At 39.3% G+C, this 21,628-nt stretch overlaps 1 protein-coding gene across 2 annotated transcripts in view; it reads left to right on the forward strand.

The window, feature by feature from the left end:
- LOC121868982 overlaps positions 1-7,673 on the forward strand; it is a 127,760-nt gene extending 120,087 nt beyond the window's left edge. For both annotated transcript variants that reach the window (XM_042370030.1, XM_042370031.1), the window contains one exon: positions 7,606-7,673. In XM_042370030.1, the coding sequence (XP_042225964.1) occupies positions 7,606-7,666 (61 nt within the window). In that variant the 3' untranslated portion in view covers positions 7,667-7,673. The remainder of the gene's footprint in view (positions 1-7,605) is intronic.
- The last annotated feature ends 13,955 nt before the right edge of the window (positions 7,674-21,628 follow it).

Consider the following 21,628-nt stretch of genomic DNA (forward strand, 5'->3'; position numbering starts at 1 on the left):
TTCATATCCGGCCCTGGGAACTTCTATTTTCAGGCACGCTCGTAGGGATTTCTTAGCACGGCTGGTGTAGGCCGAGAGAAGCGTTTCCAATTTTAGTGCATAGGGTACGGGCGCCTCCCCAATGTGTCTTTAGATAAAATGCTTGATCTCCCAATACCCGTCGCAAGTCCCTCAGATGAACATTGGCATCGGCCTCTGGGTAAGCCTCATTGTGGCCATTAACTCTTCCAGTATCTGGGTTGGTAGAATGTTGTCAAACGGCCTCCCTTTCATCCGTCCTGGGCGTTCTCACTGCGTATCTTGTACTTGGTTTCCCCTCTCCTGGGTTCCTGTTGGTGTCAGTGATTTCAGAGAGTGGGTATGACTGGTGGAAACATTTTACCTCTTCCCTGATGTTCTCGACTCTGAAGTGCTGAGTGTTGGGAACCCTCCTTGGGTGGGTTTTGATGTGTAGCAGCTAGTCACTCCTGGTTCCTACGGCTGAGAACGCGTGTTTCGCAAATACCTCGTCGCAGCTGTGTTCCCATCACTCGTTTCCGAAAAGGTATTGGCAGCATCTCGCCAAAGTCCTCTGTATCGCTTAAAGTCTGCAGTTGCTCCATATGGTCTTTCACATTCTGCATCATTGCTGTCAATTGGGCGAGCATCTGCTGATAGCCCTCGATAACCCTATTCAACCAGCCTGTTGGTTCCATCCTTCTCTAGGGTGAAGGGGTTTCCCCACTTCGCCCTGGATCTGTGAGTGAGCTGTTGGCATCGCCGTCGTTCAGGGCCTCCTGGTCTTCTATGCTCACTAGGCTTATCTCTTCTGCCTTGTCCCCTTCCATGACTGGCGGCACATTGAACTCGATTTGGCTCTCTCGGTGAACAGTTATAGAGAGACGTTCGGTTAAGCAGGAATGCTCTTCAACTGACATGCTTGCGCGTTTATGGCGATGTCATACAACTGAAGTCATACAGACGATGACCCGCAAATGCACTATTGTAATACTAAGAGACTCAACCCACCTGAGGAAATGCAGACGATGTCATGCAACTGAAATCATACACCGGATGAACTGAAGTCATACAGACGATATCATGCAACTGAAGTCATACAGGTAATGAACTAAAGTCATACAAGCGATGTCATACAACTGAAGTCATCCAGGCGATGTCATGCAAATAAAGTCATAGAGGCAATGAACTGAAGTCATAGAAGTGATGTTACACTCGCACTATTCACAACACTTCATTTCTGGAGATTCAATGTACCTACACACACACACAGGCCTCCAGCCTGGCTCTGGGAGTTCTGTGGGCGGCGTAATACACAATAGATATAACTCACTTTTATTGATTTATCACAAATTTCTATTCTCTTATTATTTTGCATTCGTCAGTCACAACACTTCACTTCCGGAGACTCAGTGTACCTACACACACACATGTAGAATGCGCCTCCAGCCTGGCTCCGGGGTGTGGGCGTGATGTCAAGGCCATGCGTTGCAGGCTGTGTAGTAGGTATTGGGATTGGAGTAATGAGTTATGAGGTGAAAGAAGAGTATTAGTGATTGAAGAAAAGTGATGAAACTGAAATACAGTAAAAGTAGAAGGAATTTGGGCTCAACCAGATCGCTTCATCTTATCTATTGCTTTTTTCATCTTTGTTTTGCCCCCTCGGGTCGTCAGACCTTTGCATTAGTATTGGTTTATTTATATGGTGCTGCGTATTATACTTCCTATTTAATCTTGTATTTATTTTTACTTTATTTATTTTTTACTGTGGTGGAGTTAGTGTCCCCTCCCAGGTCCTTGTGTGGCTGGGGGGGGGGTTAGTCGCATTTTTTTTTAATGTGTTGGTTAAATGTTAGTTGTGTTTGTCTAAAGCAGGGGTCACCAAATTTTTTTCACAGTGGGCCGGATAACTGAAAGAATGACGAGCGCGGGCCGCAAAATCATTCTGTTCAATACTTGCAAGCCAGAACGAAAGCTCTGGTAAGGACTTGGGATCCGGCCCGCGGGCCGTAGTTTGGTGACCCCTGGACTAAAGGTACATTGTATGGAGAGGCCTGCCAGGTTCTAGTGGAGCTGGTAGGTCACTCTCATCTTTTATTATCTCTATCAATGTTTTATGTGTATATTGGGGCAGGAGATGGTTCAATTACTTTCTTTCTGGCTGATTTAAACCAACTGTGTTCTTGGAATTATTCATTATCTATATTATTTATCCAGTTTTGGTAAGTTTGTGTTGAGTTCAGTCACTTTGTTCCAAATATTTGCAGCTTTCTTGTGTATTTCTACATTGATTGCTAGGAGGTTTGTCTCTCTTGTGTAGCTGTTCATTATTGATGTGGTCTGTATATTTTATGTTATATATAAATCTAAGGGCTATATTTTGTACTGTTTGTAACCTTTTATTGCTCGTTTTACTAAGGGTGTTCAATGGGATGTGTGGGTAGTCCATAATTGATTTGACAAGGGCTATATAAATCTTTATTTTGTTATTTATGCTAAAATTCTTAAATAGTTTTATTTTTTATAGTCTTATTTTTGCCTGTCGTTACATTTATTTTATGTAAGTTATATATCCTATGTTTGTTAGTTTTATCCAAGTATTCTGCCTTCATTGTCGTATGAGTATAGTTCCTGGTCGACTATTGCTGGACCTGTTTTGATCTTGGCTATTGGTATTATCTTGAATTTGTTCTTATTTGTCCTGATTTTCCATTTTTTTCTGAAAGTCATTGATGTTTTTTATCGCTGTTGTCGTGTAGCGTGCCTTAAATTGGTTTGATTTTCCTGGGTATGATATTATTTGAGTGATATCATCAGCAAACATTACATATTCGCTAAAGGGGGTTGGTTGAGGTATGTCTGAGGTATATATCGTATATAGTGTTGGAGAAAGGCATCTTCCTTGAGGTACTCCACTCTCGAGATTAAATGTAGTTCCCATAAAGTTTCCAATTTGAATTTGTGCTCTCCTATTTTCAAATTAGTCACACAATATTCTTAGCAAGTGTTCTTTAAGTCCCAATTTTAAAATTTAATATTTTAAGCCCAAATGCCAAAGTTTATCAAAAGTCTTAAAAATGTCCCTTAAGATTATATTGATTTGGTTCCCTTGCTTTTTTCTATTACCTTTATTTCCGGGGAGGTAGGCTACGGGTCTCCCTGGCGTGTGGGAGGTATTTCTTCGAGATATTACCTCTGACGTCCAAATCGGTTCTCAGTAGACCCACGGTTTGAATTTAACTGCCAATCTGGCGATTGTGGGATAATGAGACCTGTCACGTTGAACACGGTTATTTTTTAATAAGTCAAAACATGCAAAGTACAAAATTACATATGAGTTGATTAAATCACTCGTATAAGAACAAAAGAACATAAGAAAATAAGGAGTCTGCAATAGGCCGGTTGGCCTGTGCATGGCAGCTCCTGTCGAGAGTTACTACCACTCTCTATCATCCATGAATCTATCTAGCCTCCTTTTGAAACTTTTCAGAGTTCCCGCACTTACTACAAAGTTGCTAAGCTTGTTCCACTCGTCCACCACCCTATTTGTGAACCAGTTTCTTCCTATCTCCCTCCTAAACCTAAACTTATCCAACTTGAATCCGTTGCTCCGAGTCTTATCCTGCTCGGATATTATAAAATCTTTATCTATATCCCCTTTATTGATTCCTTTCACCCACTTAAATACTTCTATCATATCTCCCCGCACTCTTCGTCTTTCTAGGGAATGCAAGTTAAGTTTCTTTAACCTATCCTGATATGGAAGGTTTCTAAGTCCCGGAATAATTTTTGTCATTCTTAGCTGCACCGACTCTAGTGAATTTATATCCATTCTATAATTGGGGCACCAGAACTGAACCGCATAATCGAGGTGCGGCCTGACTAGCGAAAGGTATAGTTGCAATAAGACCTCTGCACTCTTGTTACTTACACTTCTAGATATAAAACCCAATACTCTGTTTGCCTAATTTCGAACATTAACGCACTGTTTTCTAGGCCGTAGGTCCGGGCTTACAAGTACCCCTCGGTCTCTTTCACAAGTCGACTTCTCTAGGTTGATGTTGTTAAGGCTGTATACATTATAAGTATTTGTTCTTCCAATATTAAGTACGCTGCACTTGCTGGTGTTGAATTTCATTTGCCATTTCTCAGACCACCCCTGCAGTTTATTTAGATCCTCCTGTAATGCATTTGCATCCTGCCCTGAATTAATTTGCCGCCCTATTTTGGTGTCATCCGCAAACTTGCTTATGTCACTGCTGATCCCAGTATCTAGATCGTTTATGTAGATTATGAACAAGAGTGGGCCTAGTACTGACCCCTGGGGAACCCCACTGGTTACACGGCCCCACTCAGATTTAACACCATCTACGCTGACCCTCTGCGTTCTATCGGTGAGCCATGATTTTATCCAATTTAAAACTTTCCTCGATACCATGAGCCTTAATTTTTCTCAGAAGCCTCTGATGCGGTACTCTGTCAAATGCTTTGCTAAAGTCTAAGTAAATAACATCGTAATTTTCGTCATTATCTACTACCTCGAAGACTTTCCTAAAAAACGTTTGCAGATTTGTTAGACAAGATTTTCCCTTTGTAAACCCATGTTGAGAGTCGTAGATTAATATGCTTTTCTCTAGATGAGATCGGATGCTATCTGCTATAATTGATTCAAGAAATTTCCCCACTACTGACGTCAAACTGATCGGCCGGTAATTTGACGCTGATGCTCTGTCTCCCGTTTTGAATATGGGTACTACATTTGCCTGTTTCCACAAGTCTGGCACAACTCCCATGTCTAATGATTTTGTAAATAAGTTTACGAGGGGTCCGCTAATCTGTTCCCTACACTCTTTCAAGACTCGAGGGAAAATTTCATCCGGCCCTGGGGATTTTGTTTTCTTTAGTTTATTTATCTTCTTAAGAACATCCACTTTTCTGATAGTGATATTCTTTAATTTCTCTTCTTCCTTTCCCTTATATATCAATTCCACCTCTGGAATTGATAATTATCAACAACTACATAGGATATCCATTAGTGCAGAGTGGGGTGTTAAGCAAATCATATAACATAATATAATACTAATGTTCAGCACACAGACTTACGTGTTGCGGGTGCACGGTAGCATTGTTCCCTGTAAGGCTTGAGAGTGTATTCTGAACCCCATAGCGGAGAGAGGTAGCCAGCCACAGGACGCTATCTGTTTCTCATTTAACACCTCAGCAAAGTTCGCTGTAAACACTTCCGATGTTGCCCGGGAAGATAATTCATTATTGTCGTTATTGGAGACGTCAAAAGGAAACAAAGTGTTCAATTTTCAATTTTCAAATAATACTTTATTGAACAGATCAACTGAAATTTGCGGATATATATATATATATATATATATATATATATATATATATATATATATATATATATATATGCAAGTAAATCACTGTAGGTGCGCGTGATAAGAAGCAAGTAATTCACATCTTCAGGGGTGAGTACAGTCTGTACTCACCCTTTGAAGGTGTGAATTACACGAAAGCGCTTGGGAACTTGGTGTTTTCTTCTTTCCTTGTCGTTATCAGCATATATATATATATATATATATATATATATATATATATATATATATATATATATATATATATATATATATATATATATATATATATATATATATATATATATATATATGAGGTAGGCCTTGAGGCGTCATACCGGCTCACTAGTTAGGCTCATCCGGTCGTTTGGGACGAGCTGTGTGCAATGCTCTTGATTGAGTTCTCGCGTCTGCGACTCGTGTGTGGGAGTCAGTTCACCACAATTGCAATGTGTAAATTCATATTAAATCAAGTGATCCAATCTTTTAGTAAAACCAGAGCGTGAGTAGTGCCATGCCTTCCCTGCTTCTTGGTAAGATTTGGCTGGAGGAGGACGATATATTACAATGTTTGTTGTGGTGTGAGGGAGCCTGGACACGGTCGTGTGTGTTACCGCCTCGCCTCGCCTGTCTTACCCTCTCCTATACACCTCAATTGTATGAATGCACTGTCCAGTGTGCCTAACATTCCATTTACACAAATTATTGATGGCTTGTGTATTCTTCTAGTAAGCATAGAGGTTGTACGTGTATATGCTTCATAAAGAGATTTACAGAGAGTTGTGGTGTTGGTGGTGGGAGGGAGGTCACAGGTGTGTGGGTGCATACCCACCCACCCACCCACCAACACCGCACTGTTGTTTATTAAGTATTCAATTTGTCAAAAAGTGCATGAGGCTAAGCAGCCCATTTTATTCTTTTGAACTGATGTAATAATGCATAAATGGAAATGGGTCTTGTATGTATGGAATATAAATATTACATTGGCACGTGTTAAATAACCAACTGTCCTCCATAGAAACCAGACACATTAGAAGGGGGTAACCCCAAACTAACTGCTGGACAATTCTGACCTTATGACCATGGTCCACAAGGTTCAATATTATTAATATGCTAAACGCGACATGCTCTCAAGGTTGGCTACAGCTTAGCCACACACACACACACACACACACATAGTAGATATGAGATAAATGTGTTTTGATAAAATGTGATCGAAAACACAGGGAACATATTTTCATCGTATTACTTTATGCGGGAAATCTGAGTTGAGAGAGTGAAAGGCTTCACTAGGGAGGAAAGGATGAGTGAAAGATGACAGGGAGAATATAATAGCAGTGGTAGTATTAGTGAGAGAGGGAGGGGAAAGAGCAAGAAAAGAGGTTAGGTGAAAGAGGAGGTGAGATATGGTGGTAATTCATTCACATACTCACAAGACAAATGCTCACAATGCAAATACTCACAACATTAATGGAAAGGAAGTCAAATGTTAGGTTAGGTTAGGTTCGTCTTGTGAGCAAATGTCATGGAACTCATGTACCCTGTAGGTATATTCATGCAATTCTACCAACTAATCAGAGACTAAACATGTTAAACATAAATCAAGATGATAGTTGTATAAGATGTGATGAGGTACAATATCCATTACTGTACATTTATTTTACATCTGCTTCCATAACAAAGAGATAATTGAATGGTTTAAAAATATCCTGAATATGGTACAATGCAATGTTAATAGCAAATTATTTATGTAGTTTTTAATGTTTAATATTAACTGTAGTACTAATAAGGATAAGAGTACAATGATCATGCTCATGGCAGATTTTACCCTTTATTAAAAACAGGATATGTTATAATATATGGGTGATCAAGAGTATAGTATTTAAAAACAAAAATAATCCATATATTTCACACACAAATATATTAATACATAATTTCCATTTACATATGTAAATTGTAAAATTAAAAAAATATATAAATATTAATTAAGGCATATGTACAGTACTTGTTTCTGCCAGTATTAGGATTAACTCATTGTCAGTGGGAAATACCTGCTTGCAGGGATTTTCACATAAACTTTTAGGAAAACATATCCATTTTGCCACTAATGCAAGTGGCATATGTATTCTGAGGAAGCATCAAAGAAACAATCCTTATATTTTCCTTACATTAGGTTAAGGGAGTTGTCAGCAGTGATTCATCATTCCACCCACAGCTTAATATTGCCTGTCTTACATTACAGGATCAAACCAGCCACTCATAGTGTGTGGGTAGCTCATTTCAATGCTGCTGAGAATTACTAAATTTTCTCATAGTTGTGTTAGGCTTTTCTTACATTACCTAAGATCGGTAAATGCTACTCTGACATCTTCACCAAAGCAAACATGAAAAAAAAATCATTGTATCCTTGTATTGAAGTCAAATTATATTTATGTATATAAATACTGTAGTCAAATTATTTTTGTAAGATGAGCTATTTCTATATTCATCAAATATATAATGAAGCATCTGAATATGAAACAGGATATGGTTAAATGATTATTCCTTTGTATATCTATATATTTATTCTAAACTGATGGTTATATATGAAATTAAATTTTACATAACAAAATAACAAAACATATTTACAACTCACTACATGGAAATGAACCAAGAAAGAATTTACATATCTAAAAAATAAAAATAAAAACAATGTAAAAATAAGCTCAATATTACATACCTGTCAATGACAACAAAAGAAAAACAGAACTTGCATGTAAATGATTACATTAAAAGAATCTATTTACAATACCTTAAGTCTCTGCTGGTGCTATTAACCTTTTGCTAGCGCACTTAAATCATCTGCCTTAGCTAAGACCATATATACTGTACAAAGCAATTTAAGTGCACTAGAGGCTGGGATCTTGGAAACTTAACTTAAGTCCATCTCCGTTAGCTGAAACTCTCCAAGGTCCGGAATTGAAATTAGCTCGGATTTCTCAGAGGCTTATTTTCTGAAAATTCCAGAAACTCGCTCCATTTTTTCCTGGTCTGTGAGCAGATTCTAAGGATGAAATAATCATCTTCAGTTATATGTAAATGCTGAATTGATTTGTCAGGTTCAATTATGGTGTTTTTATCACGTACAAAATGACTTATTGTACATGATTGGTAATCATGCTTTTAACATTATTCAATGTGACTCTTCTAGATTTCACTCTCTCCCAATATAGTCTGGTCATCTCTTTTATGATCTTTCTCTAACTTTTGTTCTTTTACTTTTATTTCATTACCTCTTGCTTCCAGTCTCTCAACTGCCATGCGATCTTCCTGCCTGTACCATCTCACTGTGCTTACTCCCTTCACATTCTTCAGAGACTTTCCAACATTATACATCCATAACCCTTTACTTTTATTAAGTCTCCAAACTCCCATAATTGATTTGTAATTTTCTTTTTCTTAATCTATCATTACTCTAAAACACCAGAGATTCTAATCCAACCACAAGAATTAGTTCAGGCATTCCTTCATATAGGCTACTAACACTCGTTATACTCACAATAAACACACAAGAAGGTGTCAATACTTTCGAGTTACCTCGACTGCAAACGAGGCAGACAAGCGCCAACGCCGGAAAAACGCTGACGCCGCCCCTCCCGCACCAGATGTATCCCCCTACATGTGCAACATCTGGTACCGACCCTACCGGTCCCGTATCGGCCTCTTTAGTCTCCTCAGAACTCACCAACGTAGGTGACATCCTTAATAACTCATACTATTGTATCATAGTTGGATGATCGCCATACTAGATTCCGAGTGACAGCAAAGTAGTAGTTCACAAGAAAATTATCAGAGGTCCCCTTGTTTTCTTCCCGTTATAACACTATTAACAACTTCGGCTTCTCTTTCATCTACTGTATGTTGAAAATCTCTGCAGCTCCCCTAAAATATTAGTGACAATAAAATGAGGACACATAAACTTGCATTGCAAAGGAAAACGAGCCTCAGTTTCTCTTTTTCTTGTATATCCTCTTATTATTGTTTCCTACAAATATCATAATTGATTTTACGATTTTATCCAATTTCCATTCTCATTCTTTCAATAGCATATTAGACCATGCTGATTCAACTAGCTTATTACCATACATTGAAAAATTATCATATCATCCTCATTTTACAGTAGGAACTGTAAGAGACAGAATGACATTCTGGTCACATAGAGAGCTTACATAGACCCGAGCTAGACCGACGTTAGCAAGACAGGAATCCATTGTGTATTGGACTTATTAAATTTAGATTATGTTTGTGACACCATTAACCTTCACCTCCCTTACCTCAGGTGTCCCTCTGGGCTCCGACTCTGCAAGCTTGGTAAAGCTGGCGTCCAACGACTCCTGGAGGCCAGCAAGTACCACAAGAATTTTCCTCTGGAACCAATGTTGAGATTTAACCAAAAAGTGCCATCAGTAGGCGTGTTCTTGGACAATAGTACCAAGGAGGACACTCTGGTAGCCCTGGAGAATATATTACCAGCTGGAGATGAGGATATACCCATCTCCTGGATTGCTTCAGCTAACTACGGAGCCTTGGGCATGCTGAGAACAGAGGAAAGCTACAAAAAGCAAGGCCTAGGAACTCTCGTGACCAGGGCGGCTGCGAGGTTACAGGCAAACCTGGGCTACTTACCTCTTGCCTATGTAGATCTTGACAACAAAGCCTCTCAGGCTATGTTTACTAAAATGCCAGAATTTATCAGCACACACACTATTTCTTGGATGTTCTCAGATACTGCTGAGAATTATTAATCATTTTTACATGGATATTAGAAGTGCAGGAAAATGACCATTTAGTTATAAGGAGGAATGGAATTTGTTATTTCTTATTATCATTAGTTATACTACAGTTAATTTAATCTTATTCTAACTAATAATATTATTAGAATATGTATATATATATATATATATATATATATATATATATATATATATATATATATATATATATATATATATATATATATATATATATATAAGTAAATCACTGTAGGTGCGCGTGATCCAGGTATATGCTGATAACCACAAGGAAAAAAGAAAACACGAAGTTCCCAAGAGATTTCGTGTAATTCAGATCTTCAGGGGTGAGTACAGACTAAAAAATTCATAAGGCATATATATATATATATATATATATATATATATATATATATATATATATATATATATATATATATATATATATATATATATATATATATTTACAAATAAATCACTGGAGGTGCGTGATCAGGTATATGCTAATAACCAGGAAAAGAAAACACGAAGTGTTTTCTTTTTCCTATGTATATATATATATATATATATATATATATATATATATATATATATATATATATATATATATATATGTATATATACACAGTAGAGGAGGCTGAGATCAAGTCCCTTGGGGACAGTGAGTGTCCACAATGGTCCGGTCACTAGGTAGTGACCCTACTAATCTTCATAAGCACCGCAGCAGTCGGTAGTCAGGTCAGATGACCCAACCTTCTCACCTGGTTTGTAATATATATATATATATATATATATATATATATATATATATATATATATATATATATATATATATATATATATATATATATATATATATATATATATGTATATATATATATATATATAATCAACGACCTCACCAGCCAGGACTCGAACCCTCGACCTACTGCGTGTGACCAGGGAACGTTACCGACCATGTCACAAGAACACTAAAAGCAGTCCAGCTCGATGAACAGGCTTTGTGTGAAAGGTAACATAGTCTAGGACTGCTTTTAGTGTCCTTGTTGCATGGTCGGTAACGTTCCCTGGTCACACGCAGTAGGTCGAGGGTTCGAGTCCTGGCTGGTGAGGTCGTTGATTATATGTTCAAAGTCAGCGTGTTATGTGGACTAAAAATGATATATATATATATATATATATATATATATATATATATATATATATATATATATATATATATATATATATATGCTGATAACCACAAGGAAAGAAGAAAACACGAAGTTCCCAAGCGCTTTCGTGTAATTCACATCTTCAGGCGTGAGTGCAGACTAAGGAGAAGTACAAAACAAGGTGTATATATACAGAGGAGGGTGAGATCAGGTCCACAATGGTCAGGAATTAGGTAATGACCCTACTAATCTTTAAAAAGCACCCCAACGTTCGGTAGTCAGGTCAGAGGGTAAGGTGACCCAACCTTCTCACCTGGTTACAAATCTTCTTAATTACAAAATTGTCCAGTTTGTACATGCCATTTCTCAAATTCATGTTAACTGCTTCGTTATGTTTAAAGAGACTAGATTCTATAATGTTCCTACTGTCAATTGAATTACAAGGTAATATTGAGGAGGCATTATCCCAGTCAATGCAATGCTTATTATCCCTCAGATGAAAAAACAGAGAATTGGAGGTGGGATGGTCAAAGTGTTACACTATAAGTGTGTCAAATGAGGAGTGACTGATTCACATGTAATTTAAGGTTTTTGAAATATGTAGTTAAATTTAACACGATTCACTGGGTGGTTTGGAAGTGTTTATTTCCATTCATACTTTCGTAACTACAACCTATGGTAATTTTTCTTCGTGTTCATATATAATGAAGATAATGCCGAGTATAAAATGCCATATACAATATTTACACATAATATCATCTATACAACTGTACTATGACTGTGTGAGTTCGTGCTTGTGTTGCCTTTTGATAGTTAGAATAGGCCGCTGTCCAGAAAGGACACTGTACTAACCTCCAGCACTGACCCAGGTGGGCTAGAAAATATGGTTTCCGACTGTACTTGCATAGTGGACAGGTCTATCTGAATTTCAGTTAATTAAAACCACATGATGACTTGGAGTATTCGAATATATGATCATTGAAATGGTAACAGAATTAGGAAAAGTTTTAAGGATTGTAGACATTTAAATAAGGTGTTGAAACATAGTAAGTGAAGAAATGTAATGAAATATTTAACATAACTTGACTAAAATAGGTAAACATTGGTTTGGAAATAGAGTGGTGGACGACTGGAACAAGTTACCATATATCATCATTAACTCGAATACGCTGGATAGCTTCAAACATAGGTTGGATGCTTATATGAGCAATAGGGGTTGGGTGTAAATGGGACTGCCCAGTATGGGCCAATAGGCCCGCTGCAGTTACCTCCATTCTTATGTTCTTATGTTCTTAAAACTTAATTTTACAAATATGTGTGCTTGTATTGTAAACAGCAAACGACCGCGAGATAGAGATAGGAACAGATGGGTTAAGACAGCTTATTTATGATCAAGTTCTAACAGGGCAGACGTGTAAAGTCTGACTCTGAAATATTTTGCTTTTATATAAGTATTAGAAATACCCCAAGAGATGGGGTTTTAATGTGTCGCAATTTAAGCTTGTAACTCTTTAAGCTTGTCCTGGTTTAAGCTTGTAGCAATTTGATGTTATAGCCGTGCATTTGCCCGAAAGAGGTTCTCAAGTTTATTTCTGAACATCTAAGAGGAAGAACACTGTATGATACAACTTGGAAACAAGGTTATGTATCAACTAAGTTTAATACATTATTATGTTTACGAATATAATGATATAATTTCACTTGGGAAGTGGTGAAATTGTAATTGAAACCTTTGTGTTTTTATAAACAAGTGAGAGCCTAGTGTAACATAGAAGGGTCACACTTCCATGTACAGTATATATACTGCATTGTCACTTTTATCTACACGGCTTACTTCACACTACCCAAACCACTAGTTAATCCGCAGTCAACTAGTAAGCACACGAGTCATGAGATGACTCCTGATTGGTGGAAAACCATCACCGGCTGTTGGGACCGCCACCTATGACAGGTGGCGTCTTCCCTAACACTGGGGTTCTAGAACAGTCCTACTCTCACCACCTCGGCGACTGGTTCTCCCTGCCTACTCTGTCGTGAAGTTGAGCGACTGTTACCTACACTCTGCCTGTGCACATCGGGATCTACTGGCCAGCTGTTTGTAACGTGTATTAGTACAACTGAGTACAGTATTTTTCACCTTTGTATATGTGTTTTGTGTTAATTTTGTTTTACGAATAGTATATAAAAATCACTTGCATATTTTTTCAAGTCCTATTATTTATACTGGGTTGGGTGTTGTCATATCAACCATGAGTGTGGTGCCAAATATTCAATTAAGCCAAGTAATGCTATAATATCTAAACCTACAGTGAAATTTATAACTACAAAAGTTCACTATACAAACAGATTGTCATTTGTTAAGTAATTGGGCTTCAGTATTACAAGGTATTATAACTAAATAATTCTATCAAAAAGCTCCTAGACACACACAGGTAAAGAAATCATTTAAATTTTGGGATTAGAATTAAAGTAAACGTTAAAGTAAAGAAACTTAAGACATTTGCCTTCTTAGTTGCTCAGTTTTCCGTAACATATGGGTTGCCTATCCTAGGAGCTGATTGTTCACTTACTGTTTGTATTGAGTTTCACTTTGTTTCATATTAATTACTTCTGTATTACTGTTTCAACTTTGAAAGAAAACTTGATGTTACATGACAACGGTACAGGAAAGTCCTTAGTGGGTATTATGTAATATTTCTGGGTGTTTTGTTATTCTAAGTTATATTTATCTCCTAACACTCTTCTCATTGCTTACAGTGCATTGACTTAATATGGTTGTAAATGTATTTGGATTCGGAGGTAGTTAGTGATTTGGCCAGTCATTAAAGTTGATAAATCACTTTTGCAGTTGTAGTGTGTTAAGTAATAAGAGTTCATATTTATAACATGGTAATACTTGTAACATTAATAAGATCCAAGAAAACTAATTCATATGTGCTTGTACCCACGAATGCTTACGTAAAGAGCCATTTCTTCCACCTTAGTTTGTCAAAACTGTCAATAACGAGAGTGGACGCCTTACATGTAGGCTCGGACGTTGAGTGCTCTTAATGCGAATTTTAGTGTAATTTTGGTTAAAACTAATTCTTCATACTTTTTAATGCTTAAATTGGACATTAATCACAATAATGGTAAGGGACACGGAATGCTTGAACCTGTGAAATTATTTCACCAAACAGCGTAAGCTTGGGTTTATTGACATTTCTCTTTTGTAATAAACGAGTCGGGGTTTATTACCAAGAGTAGAGGGCGGCTGAAATCTGTGGGTAATTAGGACTTTTACTTTGAGTTTTGAGCAGGGAGTTTCTCTAATTAGACTTGTAACTTTTGTTACACTTCTCTTCCTCTAAGCAGTATTAATTTGGGTAAGAATTACTTACTGAGAGCCTTTTTACACATATTTCCCTTACGATAGTGGACGAAGGGCCCTAACATCCCTAAAATTTTCACAAGGGTCTACAATCCTATCTTTCACTATTGGTGTACTTTATATAAAATGCCAGGATGATTGATGACCAGCCTCTTCATGTGAGTTAAATATGCAAGCGGTTTAAAAGGGAATTCCTCTTATTCCAAAAAGACTAAAGGCCCATCCACATGCTCGAGCAGTGCCCGGCGGGCTTTGCCCGATTACCGGGCAAAGCCTGTGTGTTGTTGTACACACGGGGGTGGTTGGCGGTAGTCATAGTCGGGCGCCGGTAGCTAGTAGTTGGTCGACAGTGGCGGGTGCGGTAAGATCACCATGGTGTGTCGCAGGAATAATCGCCGGACAGTTAAAGTGAAGAGGATAGCGTTGTGTACTATAATAATTGCTGCTCTGTGCAAAAAGAAGAACCAAATGCAGAAAAGGGAAAGGTGCAAAGAGTGGTTAGGTCGAAGAAAAGTATTGGAAAGTCTTGCCACGATTTTACGTGAACTGCAACATGGACATAAGCAAGACTTCACCAATTACATGAGAATGGACCCCAACACCTTTTACAAACTTCGAGCGAAAGTGGAACCTTATATAAAAAAACAGGATACCAATATGAGGGAGAGTATATCTGCAGAGGCTCGTGTGGAGGCAACGCTCATATATCTTTCAACTGGGTGCACCTACACGTCACTTCAGTATAGAACGATGATATCAAAACAAAGTTTGTCTCTCATAATACCTGCAACTTGTCAAACCATGTATGAAGTACTCAAGGAAGATTATTTGCAGGTGAGATTTGTAGTACATAAAAATTCATTGAATAATGTTAGAATTATGATATGCATAGACAGGAAGCTATGGGACTAGAGTGAGGAGAGCGGCAGGAACGAAGAACACACACGAATGTCCTTATTACATAATACATAAACAATCTCCCGTTTATTGTCACGCCAATAATGAACATTGCATAAGCTTATTTGATTATACACTGGACATCTGGATCGAGCGGGGGAACATACAGGTATCACATTTGCAGTACTTAAAGTCGTCTCTCCATATCTGGCAGAAACCACCAGGCAGGTCGACCATGATTTCTCTCAACAACGGGCACGGGCACTCTGCTGGTTTGCCCGCCAATTTTGCCCGATAACGGGCATTTAGCGTGTGCCCGCCGGGCACTGCTCGATCGTGTGGACGGGCCTTAAGATGTTTTAAATTTTGGAAATTACTTCATCAATAATCATGACTAGAATCGATATTGCTGATTTCATAGCTAATCCTACTGTTGACAAACTCGAAGGTGCAGACCCGAGGAAAGCAGACTGGAAAACTGTTTGATTATTTTGAAATTTCAGTCTCCACAAGCTTCCGTAAAGACAGATTAAAAGAAGTTGTCCAAGGATAATCTCAAGTAAGTTTCTTCCTGAAGAAGCTGTTAGACTCATTACTATTCCTGGGGACTTAAAATAAAATGTGGTAGGTTCTCCTTTTCAACTTGAGACAGCGGAGAAAGTGTGTGTGGAAGCTCAAACCTTAGTTGACCTTGAGAGAGAGAAATTGTTATTTAAACGAGAGAAGTTTGAGGAGCTAATAGAAAGAGTAAAGAAGTTTGAGGAGATCATTGAAAGAGAAAGGAGATAGAACCTGAATTGAGAGTAATTGAACTCCAAAACCAAGTTAACAGAGAAACTCAGTCACTTTGATTGGTCCAGTAATGTGAATTTGGTACTTAATTTTGATGACTCAGATCCTGAGTCTTCAATGCGTTTGATTGAGCGTACAGCTCTCCGCTATAAGTAGCCCAAGGATGAGTGGATTTGTCTAATTCAGAATTAGCTCACTGGGAAAGCAGAACAATTCTTTAATAGTCTAGATTATTGTATAATATGGACACGAAGTAGTTCCTTAAGCTGTGTATTCTTATATTACTCTATTAATTATGTATAGTAAAGTATTACAGAACATGTATTAATCCTATGTAATATTTCCATTTATTATGCACCATGTTATGTATGTGAATTATCATATTTACATATGATGTATTCAGCTTGTGATTGCTGGCATCTGTACATGCCAGCGCGGAGTGACACGGAGAGTTGAGGTCGCTCGTCCTTATGGCGTGGAAGTCCGCTGTCTTATTAGTTCCTCTGTATATCTCCCGTACGAGAATACGAACCTATTTTCAAGATAACAAGTGTTTATGTATACCCTCAGTAGTGTAGAACATTTTGGGGGTATCAAAGACAAACATAGATGGCGCAGTGAGATTTCTCAGTAAGATTCAGAGTGAATTCAGCCTTCCCGTCAGACTGTGTTAATGGCGTCTCGTCTTCAGCTTCACCAAGGATTTACAGCCAGACTACAAGCCTCAGGACTTACAGTGTTGTGAAGTGCTTTGCTGTGTACAGTGCTGTGCTGTGAAGTGAAGTGTTCTGTGAAGTGCTGTGTTGTGTATTTTAATCAGAATTGTCTGTGCAAACTGCAGTCAGATGACTGAGGGAGTGGCCCAGCAGTGCGTCCCCTCCCGCCTATGGTCATTGGGTGACTGAGCAGCGAGCAGTGACTCAACTTCTGTTCTTGCGCCGAGCCTCCCGGCAACAAGCCATACACACACACACGCACCCACAGGCCCACTTTATATTAAATTCTTGTGTATTACTTTAGACTTCTGTAATTCTGTGCATAGATTACGAGGGGCTGACCCGGTCTCTTGCACAGACAGAGTACAGAAGCTGTTGGCATGTCTCACAGGGATCAAAATGATACCCTGGACGATGGAGTAATGAGTTTAAGTTTGGGAGACCTCTCCCCACCCACACTCAGGCCCCACGCTCCCCACAGTGACAACGCCCAATCACCCACAGAATCTCCTCGTTCGTCGCTTGTAAGCTCTCCTGTGGTGCCTGCGTCCACTGATCTCCTTCAACTGATTAAGTGGATGGAAACTTCTCGACGCCAGGACTACACCTTCTTTCATTTGCAATTGAACAATTGACCACTTGCCTTTAACAATCAAGATTTTGGAATGACAAATTTCTATTTGCTTTCAACTATTTTCCGAATCCATTCAACAATCAGTTATTTTGATTTGACAATTTACAAAACCTTTCAACAGCCACATATCTCTGATTGCTTTCAACAGTCAACCAAACTTTTCAACAATGCGACTGAAACAATCATCATTGAAAATAATTTATTCAACAATCTTTAAAATCAGTAACAGCCATGAATATTTAATTTTTGAGTATACTTACACAAGCATCAACAACACAATGAATTCTGGGATAAATATATGTAATTATGTTATGTCTTTAGTCTTTAGTATGTAGTAGCTACATAAAACATACGATTGCTTAAAAAGAAACAAAGAAAAAAGGGCCTTATACTAATAGCTAAATACATTGGTGTCATGATACGTCCACGAAGCAATTCACAGTAAAGGCCTCGTACACCTTGGTGGGTTGTTTCTGCCTGGCTGTAAGGTAGGGATGGAGGTAGGTGAGGGTGGGAGGGGTAGTGGGATTGGGGAGAGGAGTGTCATATCAGCATCCCGTTGACTTGCCTTCCTCCTCTGCCTCACGAATAGTAACCTGTCAGGTAAAAAAGAACCCATGAGTGTATAGAAGGTTTTTGTTGTGAATTGTTTCAAGTGGAACAAACGGTAAGGCAGTAGGTTATACTCTATTACTGTAGACCTACTGTATACCAATTGAAGATGTCTCGGCGCTCAATACATTGAACCAAGTAGGTGTTAACATGGTTATAGTTCTGCGACACAACATGTTCCGTGACACTAGGCAGTGCAAATTCCACGCCAACTTGCAAAATGTTCTCCCTCAGTGCATTGAGAGTCACTCCTTCTTGCCTGGCGTGGGCCGCGTTGCACCGTGGAGCTTCACGGTGGAGGTACTGCTTCAGGTATGATTTAAACACAGAGAAACAGTTTTCTATGGGGTTCAAACAAGGAGAGTATGGAGGGAGAAATTTAAAATTCAGCTCGGGATAGACTGCTGCGATACCGTTGTGAATTGGAGCGTTGTCTAGAACAAGTATGGATCTTGCGTCTCCGATTATTGCTGCAAGTGATGAGATGAAATCACTGAATACTTCCTTCGTCACTGAACCATAGTGAATTTCGTGATAGAGTATTCCACAGTGTTCAGCTATCGCAGCAATCACTGTCGTGTTTCTGCCACGCTGTCCACCAACGGCGCGATGCACACGCTCCCCGCATCTTGCCCTGCCGTACGTCCTCTTGGTCCACAGTTTGAACCCTGGACATGAAACATCAGTGTATGTAGTCATACTGTAATGTAATTAAACTTTAACACAAGGAAAGTTGTACGATGCATCAAACTGCGATCAATATTAAGTACTCACTCGTTACATACAGTTTACTTAAGTAATTATGTAGAACATACTACAGATAGTTGATAAGTGGTTACATAATTACATACCTGTCTCATCAATGTATACTAGTTGCTGCTGTAGACCCGTCGCCAGCATCCACGTAGCGTACGCGTGTCTCGCCTCCTTTACTGCTGGAGAATTTCTTTCTGCTGGGGAGTCACGGGACATTTTCAGTGATATCAGCTCCCCCTCCAAATAACGCGAAAGCGTTACCTCACTGAAATGTGGTTTTGTAGGAAATATATCCATGACCTCCTCCTTTATCTCTCTCAAGGTCATCATAGGGTTTGCTTCAAGCAGCATCACTATTAGATCCAGAGTTTCATTGTCGATGATCTTGTGTCTGCCTCCTGCGTGAGCCGCTTCAACCCTGTTTTCGCGTTGGTATACTCGCACAATGGAGTATGCCGTGGTGCGCTGAACTCCAAGGGCTGCTGCAACTACGAGGAAATCTTGTTCGGCTCTGTAGGCCTCGATAATGCGCTCGCGATCTGTAGCACTTGTTATTCGGTGCCTCCGTGGCATGCTGGAGGGGCTCGGCGACGAACTGTATACGGGAGAAGCTGCACACTAGTAATGAAAATACTGAGTGTGTAGCACACCATCTCGACTCGGTGATTCGTTACTTGCTTCAAAAGTTCGAATTAGATCAACTAGTCTTTCGATCTACGAAAAACACCAAAACATAAACTTTTTGCATAGTTATGATGTTTTAAAGATTGTTACTTAGTTTTGTAAAATGTTGAAAGTATTAGTGAATTGTCAATGAAGAATGAGACGATTGTTGAAAGCAAGTAAACATTGTCACGTGTTGAACGACTGTTGAAAAGTTTTGGATGATTGTTGAACGGAAAGTAAAGATTGTTATTAATCAAGTGTAAGAATGTTGATTCCATTCGAAGATGTTGAAACCAAAAGTAACATTGTTCAATTGCAATTGAAAAAAGGTGTATGTTGCAAGGAGAGAAGAGGAAGAAATTCGGTACAGAGAGTCTGAAAGACGACGCCACGAAGATGAACAAAGACGCAGAGAACTAGAAGATATACGTAGAAGTGAGGATGACCTGAGAAGAAGAGAGGATCAAGCCAGATTTGAAGTCTTGATTTCCCTGTTAGCCTCCCCACAACGATCTACTCCACAAGATTCTTCTGCTACTACTAATGCTGATACAACTAGAGGTACTGGTACCTCATCTCCCAGAGTCGGTTCAACAATTCCTCAAAAGGCTACAGCACAAACGCCTCCCTCTCTGAAGTCTGACGCTTCTTATCAGATATTGGGAATGGCGTCGACGTTGGCAAGACTATGCAACAATGGTTGACCTGTCAAGTTTACCACAGCCTAAACAGATGATACAGCTTCGTATGTGCCTGTCCTTAGAGACACAACGTACTCCCGAGCACACACTTCAAGTGCCTCCTACGACAACTCTGACTGTAGAGGCCGTGCTTGACAAGTTACAGGAACATGTTAAGGAACAGCGCAACGAAGCACTTAGAAGAAGAGAACTCCTTCAATGTAAACAGCTTGATGGAGAATCTTTTGATGCATTTTTTGTAAGACTGAAAAGATGTTCAGAGGAAGTTGATGTTTGTCCTGGAAATTCTCAAGTTTGTGAAGAGACACAACTCAAGACAATCATTTTAACGGGTATTCGAGATGAAGAGCTAGATCAGCGTCTCATTTCACTTGACCTCACTTCCTCCCTTCAAGATGTTGTTACAAAGTGTCGAGTGTACGAGGCTGCCAGGTGTGCAACTTCAGCTTTACGTTCACAACCTGACCAGGTGAGGGCGGTGCGGTGTCTTCCTACAGAAGGGGTAAGAAGCAGCAAGGTAACCCCACCCCTCACCCTTCAGCTACACCTTCAGCAGCAGCTTTGTGTAACAGACGCGCGAGACAGCATAATGCCTCCCAGTGCCCAGCTGCTCAAAGCGTGTGCAGAAGTTGCGACCGCCAGGGTCACTGGGCTTACACAGTCAAGTGCCCTGCTAGCAAAGTTCAGTGCAGACTTTGTGGTCGTGTGGGCCATTATGACAAATGTTGTCGTAAGAAGACACATAAAGGACGCCACCTAGGATCCAAGAAGTCATCCTCAGGTAGTGCTGTCGCGCCCCCTCCTTCTGGCAAGCATCAAGACGCTGTGTCCAGTCGTTCCTGCCGTCGTGTACATTGTTCCACAGACACGACGCCCCAGTACATCAGTGTCGTCATTTCTCACCGTAACTTGTCATCCAGTCTTCAGATGTTACCTGACACCGGTGCTGACGTCTCAGTAATTGGTCCACAACACTTAGCAAGTTTGGGAATACCCCGGAGCAACCTACAGCCCCCTCCTCAGACAACGAAAATGACAGCTGATAGTTCCAAGATGGCTCCAGCTTTGGGATCTTTCTGGGCTACTCTTACCTTTGGTAAGCAGTCTTGCTCAGCCCGGATTGATGTTCATGATGGGATCCCGACTCCGCTTTTATCATATGGCCATTGTCAAAAGTTGGCCATTATTTCCAAGGAAT

This window comes from Homarus americanus, unplaced genomic scaffold, assembly GCF_018991925.1.
Source record: "Homarus americanus isolate GMGI-L3 unplaced genomic scaffold, GMGI_Hamer_2.0 scaffold24694, whole genome shotgun sequence".
Taxonomy (NCBI): Eukaryota; Metazoa; Arthropoda; class Malacostraca; order Decapoda; family Nephropidae; genus Homarus; species Homarus americanus.